Source organism: Petaurus breviceps, unplaced genomic scaffold, assembly GCF_028583685.1.
Source record: "Petaurus breviceps papuanus isolate PSGF00001 unplaced genomic scaffold, PetGlider_PUasm1.0 90190, whole genome shotgun sequence".
Lineage (NCBI taxonomy): Eukaryota > Metazoa > Chordata > Mammalia > Diprotodontia > Petauridae > Petaurus > Petaurus breviceps.
This window is the reverse complement of record NW_027187191.1, coordinates 2557-12398: the sequence shown is the minus strand read 5'-3', so window position 1 is coordinate 12398 and position 9842 is coordinate 2557. Positions and strand designations below refer to the sequence as shown.

The 9842-nt window shown below is 46.1% G+C and overlaps 1 protein-coding gene across 1 annotated transcript; it reads left to right on the top strand.

The window, feature by feature from the left end:
• Window positions 1–761: 761 nt before the first annotated feature.
• LOC138176774 (carcinoembryonic antigen-related cell adhesion molecule 6-like) lies at window positions 762–3920 on the top strand (the record flags this gene model as incomplete). Its single annotated transcript, XM_069107635.1, has 3 exons — window positions 762–846; window positions 3292–3567; window positions 3648–3920. Coding segments are annotated over exons 1-3 (634 nt in total), but the record flags the coding sequence as incomplete, so codon positions are not given.
• Between the last annotated feature and the right edge of the window lie 5922 nt (window positions 3921–9842).

Below are 9842 nucleotides of genomic sequence, written 5' to 3'. Positions count from 1 at the left end.
AAACTCCCTAATAGCCAGAGCTGTCCCAAAGTAGAATGGTTTCCTCAAGAATTGATAGGTTCAAAGGAGATCATATCTGTAAATCAGCACAGTGCCTAGTGCACACAGTAGTCACTTAATAAATGCTCCTTCCCTTCCCCATTCTTCTTTTCCTCCTCTTTGGAGGTTGGACAAGCATCAGTCAGGTAGAATGTGCTAACGATTGTTTCAGGTGTGTTAGACTTCATGGTCACCAAAGTCTGCTCAGCTCCACAATCCCATGGTTCTGTCTCCAAGTCTTTTTGCAGCTATCATCGAGCAGAAAGTGATTTGTCTTGTTGTGCTCGCCCCCAGAGGAAAGAACTCAGCTAAAAATCAAGGGTGCAGAGAGGTAGAATCAGGCTAATTGCCAGAGCAAACTTTCTAACAATTACAACAGTTGAAAACGGCAGTGGATGGCCTTAGCAGACAGAAGGCTTCTCTACAGTGCAGGTCTCCAAACAAAGAGGAGATTGGACTGGACTCACTGACCCTCTCTTCTAAATCTTGAGATGCTGTGGGATTCACGGAATGCAAATGGTGGGGAAAGAGGCCTGACCACAGTAGGTGTGGGAAAGATTCAGGGATTGTTTGGACTGAAAGCTAACTGATCTTGGGTTGCAGTGACAGCAGCCTACTGTCTGCAGCCAAGGAAGCAGGTGCCCTCCTGGGCTCTGGGAGGGTCAGGCCACCCTGGAAACAATTGCTGAGTTCAGGTCTGGGCACCTCGTGTTAATATGGACATGGACAAGACCCCAGTCATGAAGCTGATCTTCAATGTCTCTTTGAGCCAGGAAGGTCCCTCATCAAAGGACTGGCCTTTGCCAAGTGAGCACAGGCCCAGCACACCAAGCTTGGCCACAGGGAGATGGATTCTTCAGGCTCAGAAGCTCATGAGGCCCATTTGCTAAGGGTAGAGGGGCAGAGAACTATGGGGTAGAGGGAGGACCTCCCACAATCATAGCTAATTGAAGCATTAGGGCCTCCACCCACAAGGATGTGGTGACTCAATCCTGGCTGAAGGGATTAGTCAGAGTGGGGAGGGCACAAGAAAACAGGCCCCAGGACCGTGAGGGGCCCTTGTGTGGAAGCAGATCAGCATTGCTCTATATGGCCCCCCGGGGGAAAGTCACAGGGGGCCCAATGTCCCACAGCATAAGGAAGACCTCACAAGCAGAGCTGTCCATCACAGAAAGAGAGACCTTAGCACTGATAAGGTCCTGGTTAAGCTGAGGCTGGATGGCCATTGGTCAGGCATGCTGAGGGACCTTGGGCCAGGTGCCCCCTGACACCTCTGGCTCTCTGCTGCTCAGACAGGGGAAGACTATGCCCTGCCCTGGGTCTCATCCCAGCCAAGGCTGAGCCCTGATGCTGCAGACTCTTTCCTGGGGCAGAGCATCTGCTGACCTCTGTGTGTCCCCAGCTGGTCAACGGAGGAACAAAAGCCAGACTGGGAGGGGGGAGGAGGAAGGGAACAAGCATTTACTGAGCGCCTACTGTGTGCAGGCACCATGCTAAACTCTTTACAAATGTCATTTCATTTGACCAGGGATAGTACATAAGGCTCCAATCTGCAGGGATCCTGTGGGAGCCCAAGCTTCTCACAGCCCAAGCAGGGCACTGTTGATACCACCATCTCCCCATGAGGTGCCCTGTCCAGGCACCTCTCCAGGGGAGGTTCATAGAAGGGAGCCCTGCAACCACCCCAAAATGGAGCCCACCCCTGGCAGGGGCTCTGATTATGAAAGGAGGCTGGATTTGCTAATGAAGCTCCATGGGGACCCTCAGGATACCTCCCCTAAGGCAGCTGAGGAAGGGGGCACCCAAAGGAAAGCATCTCTTAGCTCAGGGCTGTCCCTCTGCCAATCACTCCCATGTCTATAGGGAGACAGCTTCCTGCAGAGAGAGAATTTGGGGTGTGCTGGAGGGAGCCTGGCTTCAGAGCCAGGAACCTGGGCTCCAATCCCAGGTCTGTTATTTGTTATCCAATGGACTTCCCAAGATTTGCCTGGCCCCTGGGAGCCTCTCTTTTACTCATTAGGAAAATAAGGGGGTACATTAGATGATACTGAAGGCCCTCTCAGATGGAGATCCAGGATGCTCTGACCTCTGAAAGCCCTGAGCCTTCCAGTGCCTGGTCTGGGAAAGGCCCACAAGGTCCATCAGGCGAGGAGGAAGAGAGCTCAGGTGCTGCAATAGGAGAATTCACTCTGTCTGAACAATCTTGTCACCTCTTTTTGATGCTTCATTTTCTCCGTTGTAAAGTGGGGTGTGAGGATCCTGGAGAGGATCACACACTGATGATGACAGGGACCTGGACACCAGCTAGTCCTGTTCATTTGTTTTACAGATGGGAAAACTGAGGCACAGAAGAGGTGAGTGTCAGCATATGTAGAGTTGACAAGACCCAGAATCATAATATGTGCATTAACTACTTCCTGGAACCACAGTTAGGTAGGAGCAAAGTAAATTAAGGGAGTAACTGGGGAACAGAGGATAGTGGGAGCCATTGTGGTTTCTCTTTTTCTTTTTTTCTGAGAGCCCTGGGGCAGTCAGGCTGGGGGGCCCCAGGGCCCCCTTCTCAGGAGGATGCTTTTAAGTTCAGAAAGTAAGATCCATAGGAATTTAAAGGAAACAATTCTACTGAAATATAGTTATCAACACTTTTTTTAAATGGAGTTCACTGACCCCAAGTTATGGACCCTTGCATTGGAATGAGATGAGGGGTGAGAATTAGGGGAGGGCACAAGATCTAGATTCAGAAAGACACAGACACTTACTAGCTGTGTGATCCTGGATAATTCACTTAAACGCTGTCTGCCTCAGTTTCCCAAACTGTAAAATTGAAAGAATAATAGCCCCTACTTCCCAAGAGGATGAAATTACACATTATGGTCTGTAACCCAGAGCTTGACAGTAACAATACTCATATTAATGATGATAATAACAGCACTAATATAGCACCTACCATGTTCGAGGCATGGAGCAGGCACTTCACAAATGCTTGACTCCACCCCCACCTCAGTCACTAGTTGTGCATGTCCCAGGACCTGTCTGGGGGAGGGGCTGGCCCAGGACACAGAACTCCAGCCCTTGGTTCTCCTGCTCCCCTTCCTTATAAGCACAACTCTAGAACCAGGGGACATCTCCCTCTCCTGGTGTCTGGAACCATTGCTGTATGTGTGTAATGGAAGTGTCTGGGCTTTGGAGGACATGACCTGGTAAAGACACAGGCCATTCCCTCTCACAGCTCTGTTCTTTTCCTCTCCACAGAAACAGCATCCAGACCTACCATCTCTGCCAGCAGGACCAACGTCATGGAGAACAGCATTGTGGTCCTCACATGTGTCACAGAACATGAGGGGATGAACATTCTATGGTTCTTCAATAACGCAGTCCTGCCACTCAATGAGAGGAAGAATCTGTCAGAGAATAACCGGACCCTCACCATCAAGAACATGAGGAGGGAGGACGCTGGGTCCTATCAATGTAAAGTCTGGAATCCGATCAGTGCCAGCAAAAGTGACCCCCTTACCCTGACTGTGAACTGTGAGTGACTGAGTCCCCTCCCTCTCCAGTCCCTTCCCCAACAATGGCTCTCATCTCATCTCTCTTTCTTCTTTTCTCAGATGGGCCAGACAACATCATGATTCATCCATATCCGGAAAGCGAGGAGATTGAGGTCAAATTCCAAAACCCACTGATCTTAGTGTGTCAGGTTGAGTCCTACCCACCTGCACAGTATGAATGGCGAGTCGATGGCACTGTGAGCTCTAACTTCCCTGATAACTACTACATCATCAACAATGTATCTTGGGAAGATTCAGGAAAGTATGCATGTTTGGCCTGGAACAACATGACTAAGTTGTCAGCGTCTAAGGATGTCACGATCTGGGTGGTTGGTAAGTGGTCTTTCTCCTCCCTAGGAGAGTAAGTTTGTGGGGCTGGCCAAAGGTAGGAAGCCAGAAGTAAGTGACCAGGCCCACTGGGGAGGGCAGTTTCTCATGGTGAATGGGGGGAGGACATGTAAAGAAAGAATCTGATCCTAGGGAATGTGATCAGACTTGTAGGGAATGTCAATCCATTTACTGCTATTATGTCCTTGGCAAAAATGGAGTCCAACCTCCCTGTCTCCTAAAATAATCTGATACTGTCATGTACAATGAAATTTTATTCATCATTCAGCACACATTTAGGGGCAGAGCTTCTGCAGAACACTGTGACAGGCACGGAGGGAAAGACAAGCTGTAGCTAAGACTCCATGACTATTTTCAGGGACCTTATAATCTAGTAGAAGGATCAGACCCCAGACACAGGTAAATGATACACAATATTACATGATATGCACACTTAGACTATGGCTACACAATAAAGCATTGTAGGACACCTGGGGTGGGAAGACCATTTCACGCGGTGGGTGGACTGAAATGAGGTCTGATTTCATAGAAGAGCTATCACTTGAATTTTGTCTTAAGGGATAAGGGTAGTTTAACAGGTCAAAGGGTAGAATAATTTATTTCTATGGAGAAATAACCTGAGTCAAGGTTCAGAGGAAGGAAACTATAATATGTGTCAGAGTGCAGAATGTAGACCAATGCAGCCTGAGAAGGTAATGCATGGCCAGAAGTATTAGAGAAGGCTGCTGCCATTCTGTGAAAAAGCATTGAATGCCAGGCTCAGAACACCAAAGGTTACTCAGTAGGTAAAGAGGAGTCCCTGAAACCTATTTAGCAGAGAAGAGATGGTCACACACACATGTCTGGTCAATACATGTCATTCATCAATACCGGGTAGATGAGTAAGACTGAAACTGATGCTCAAGGCTCAGTATTAATTTAATGTGACCCTTTTCTCATCTCTACTTCATTTTTGACTTGGTCTAAACAACATGGATGTGTGAAAACCTGGGGGATCTAAAGTTCCTTTTCAGCCCCTCAATTCCAAACAAAACTGGCCTCAGTTCCAAGCTAAGGTAATGAGAATATAAGAAATCAAGCTGTCAGTAGACAGAAGTCATTATACAAGTTCATTTGTAGAATGTTTTCACTAAGAGACCAGGCAAGGGAGCAGAAGAAAAAGGAGAAAGAAACTCGCTGAACCAGTTCTCCATCATAAGCACTCCAGCAAAGGTCTCAGAAGAACAAAAGACCAAGGAGAAATTCCAGAGGGTGATTTTTCCTGCCCCAGCTCAGCACAGTTACAAAAATAAAAGACTAACCTGGAAGGTGATTAAGAAGACTAGAGACTAAATGAGGGTCCTGGGCTGTGTACTTAGGGAAGAAGTGGTCAGACATAGAGCAGAGACAAGCCTGACACTGGACAGGGAGCAACCAGAGAAGCCAACGGCCACCTCTGCAGTCTAAGGTAGATCACAGAATCAGTGGTGAACAGGGGAGCTGTGCCGAGGAGTGGGAGCAGCTGTGGGTCTGAGACTGTATAGTGGACAAGGAGCTGGAGTTTCACCCTCTGTCTGGGTCTGAGGCTTGCAGCTGAGTGAACAGTGCAGAGGGCTCAGAAGAGAAGAGGCCTCTTTAATAAGTATGTCAAGGGACTGGACCCTTTAATTAAAAAAAAATACAACTTGGAGAGGAATACCCTCAGAGGTGCTAGCCAAAAGAGAAACAGTTACTGTTGACATTCACTCTAAGCCAAGAGGGCCTATTCACTGAATGGGTGCAGGCTCACTCAAAGGGAGAACCTGAAAAGACCTCAGACTAGAGGAGAGGGTCTCCCATTGCATTCTGGGTCATCTCCAGTCATCCAAATGAATATCTGGCCACTGGACAAAGATGGCTCTGAAGGAGAAAGTGAGCCTGGTGACCTTCCACAGCCCTCCCTCACTCAAATCAAAGTCAACTGCAAGTCATGTTATTATCTCCCTGATGCCATGGTGCTCTTCAAAACAAAACAAAACAAAACAAAAGGACAAACCACCCGTGAGAAGTCCTAGCTGCCTGAATGGGGATCCAGCCACTTGGGTAACTTAGCTTGCCCTCTCCCTCTCCCTTTCCTTCATCTTCTCTTCAAAGGAAGGTAAATTTTGATGGCCCACAACTGCCCAGTTAACTTGGAGTTTACTGTATAGATTTGTTTCTTTTTGCCTTCCTTCCTTCCTTTCTTCTTTCCTTCCTTCCTTCCTTTCTCTCTTTCTTCCTTTCTATCTCTTCGTCTCTTTTCTCTTTCTCCCTCTCTTTTTTCCTTCTCTTTCTTTCCTTCTTTTTGTTTCTTTCTTTTTTCTTTTTCTTTTTTTTCCTTTTTGGAGAAGGGAAGGCAGTACAAGTGGGGTTGAGTGACTTACCCAAGGTCACATGGCTAGTAAGTGTTAAGTGTGTGAGGCCAAATTTTAATTCAGGTCCTCTTGACTCCAGGATAGGTACTCTATTCACTGTACCACCTAGATGCCCCTTTCTTTTTTGTTGCTTTGCTTCTTTCTTTTTGTTTCTTTCCTTCTTTCTTTTTCTTCCTTTTCTCTTTCTTTCTTCCTTTTTTCCATCCTTCCTTCCTTCCTTTCTTCCTTCCTTCCTTCTTTCTTCCTTATCAAAGATCAAACCTTAAGCCCATTTCACTCTGGAGCTCATAGATTAGACAGCAATAGGTCCCTCCCAAGAACTACTTGATGGTTATCATAAACAATGCACTATTGTACAAATACACAATGAATTTGTACCAAGTTTCATAATATCTAATTATTAAAGGAAAAACTAATTTGACAGATCTCTAGCAATTATTAACTAGGAATAGAAAAGTATGTCTGGGGGGGCAAAGTCAAGATTGTTGAGTAGAAACAGGACTTCTGAGGGGCTCTGGCTTCCACCTCCTCCAATTCATGCAAAAGATGACTCCGGGCAAACTTTGGAGCTACAGAACCCATAAAATGACACAGAGTACCTAACTCCCCTCTGAAGACAGCCCAGCAGGATGGCAGGAAGGGGCCAGCACAGAACCCTGCTAGCCGAGCCCAGCCCCACTTGAGCCAAGGGGGAGATTTTAGCCTCAGCCACAAGGAGCCACCAGCTGGAGGGACTTCACATCACAGCAGCTGTGCTGATTTCCAGAATTATGAACCCATAGATGCCAAAGACAAAGTGAGAGGTCAGTATAGACTTTGCCGGAACAGGAAGTTTAGGAATGCTATCGGGCCTTTGCCCCTGGGGCAAGAAGCAGCTGAGGCTCCACAGCCCTACAGCCGTCGCCACGTGTCTGCTTCAGAGCTCCTGGTCTGAAGATTGTAGGGGACCAAGCAACCAATCTGAGGGATAATTGCTCTTACTTCAACCTGCTTGGATCTGGATTGATGTCGAGGGTGGAGGTCCTGGGGTGTGTGGACAGTTTACCAGAGCGTGTGGAGGCTTCACAGAGGGCACCCAACTAATAGCTCTGGAAGCTGCAAAAATCCCAGTGACTGGGATAAAGATCCCCTTTCTGGTAGCAGAGTTCTACTGTGGCAAAAGGTTCAAAAGTCAAGTAATTGAGTGGCAACATGAGCAAGCAAAGGAAGCAAAGCAAACAGAGCAATCCTACATTAGACTCCAATTTTGGGGACTCACTGAAAAGCTCACTGAAGAGAATCAATCCTTCAGAATTAGATTGGAGCCAATGGAAGCTAGTGACTTTATGAGAAATCAAGATATTATTAAACAGATACAAACAAAAGAAAAAATAGAAGGCAACATGAAATATCTCATTAAAAATAAACCACTGGGGAGTATAAGCAGGACCTCCCTGCTGCTCCTGCTTCTACCTTCTGCAATCCATATAAAAGGAGACTCTAAACAAACTTTGGAGCTGCAGAACCCACAAAATGACACAAAGAAGCTAACCTCCCACTGAGGACAGCCTGTCAGGCCAGCAGGAATCGGCCAGCACAGCACTCTGGGAGCCAAGTCCAGCCCCACTCCGAGGCTTTAGCCCCAGGGCAGGCCTGACTAGCCACTGGCCAGAGGTACCCCAGATCAGCAGCAGCTGTGGCCGTTTCCAGATTTATCAACACATAGATGCAAAGGACAAAGTGAGAGGTCAGTGCAGTCTGGACTTTGGGATCCAATAAGTGGGAGTGCGTGGCTTTTGCCCCTGGGACAAGAAGCCGCTGAGACGCCAGCACAGCCAGTCAGTGCCACGTGGCAGCTTCAGCTCCTGGCCTGAAGAGTGTAGGGGGATCAAGCACCAGTCTGAGGGGTAATTGCTCTTGCTTTAACCTGCTTGGATCTGGATTGCAGTCTAGGGTGGAGATTCTGGGGTGTGTGTCCAGTTTTCCAGAGCGTGTGGAGACCTCAGAGAGGGCATCCATCTAATACCTCCAGCAGCTGAGAAAACCCAGCATTTGGGAAGAAAGCTCCCCTGTCTGGTGGCAAAGTCCTACTGTGACAAAAAGTCCAGGGGTCAAGTGGCTGAGAGGCAACATGACCAGGCAAAGGAAACAAAGCAGACAGAAGATTCCAACATTAGACTCCTATTTTGGAGACAAAAAGGAGCAAAGCATGGAACGGGAGGAAGACAGTGAAGTCAGAACTCCTGCACCAAAAGCTTCTAAGGAAAATACAAGCTGGTTATAGGCCATACAGAACCTTAAGAAGCAGATAAGAGAAGTGGAAGAAAAATTGGGAAGAGAAATGAGAACAATGCAAGAAAATTACAAAATGAGAGTCAACAGCCTGAATGAGGAAAATCACACCTTAAAAAATAGACTAACTCAAATGGAAAAAGAGGCTCAAAAAGGAAATGAGGACAAGAATGCCTTAAAAAGCTGAATTTGCCAGATGGAAAAAGAATCTCAAAAGCTCAATGAGGAAAATCATTGCTTCAGAATTAGATCAGAGCAAATGGAAGCTAATGACTTTATGAGAAATCAAGATGCTGTTAAACAGATCCAAACAAATGAAAGAATAGAAGGCAATGTGAAATATCTCATGGGAAAAACCACTGACCTGGAAAATAGATGCAGGAGAGATGATTAAAAATTATCGGACTACCTGAAAGCCATGATCAAAGTAAGAACCTAGAAATCATCCTCCAGGAAGTTCTCAAAGAAAACTGCCCCCATTTTAGAACCAGAAGGCAAAATGGAGGTTGAAAGAATCCACTCCTGATTGATTGAAAGATCACCTCCTGAAAAAGATCCCAAAAAGAAAACTCCTAGGAATATTATAGCCAGGTTCCAGAATTCCCAGATTAAGGAGAGAATATTACAAGCAGCCAGGAAGCCACAATTTGAATATTGTGGAAACACAATCAGGATAACCCAGGATCTGGCAGCTTCTACACTGAGGGATCGAAGGGCCTGGAATATGATATTCGGGAGGTCAAAGGAGCTGGGATTAAAACCAAGAGTCACCTACCCAACAAAACTGAGTATCATGTTTCAGGGGAAAATATGGTAATTCAGTGGAATAGAGGACTTTCAAGCATTCTTGCTGAAAAAACCAGAGTTGAATAGAAAATTTGACATTCAGATACAAGAAGCAAGAGAAGCATGAGAAGGTAAACAGGGAAAAGAAATCATAAGGAACTTATCAAAGTTGAACTATTAGCATTCCTACGTGGAAAAACAATAATTGTAGCTGATGAAAATTTTTGCAGTAGTTGAAGGGAATAGAAATATATATATATGTATGTATAATGTCTATATATGAGGGTATATGGGCATATGAATACATATGTGAATGTGTGTATATATGTTTATAGGTATACATAGATAGAGGGCACAGGACCAATTTAACAGGAAGGGATGCTACTTAAAAGGTGAAATTAAGAGGTGAGAAAGGAATATAATGAGAGATGATGGGGAAAGACAGAATGGGGTAAACTATCTCATATAGAAGAGGAAG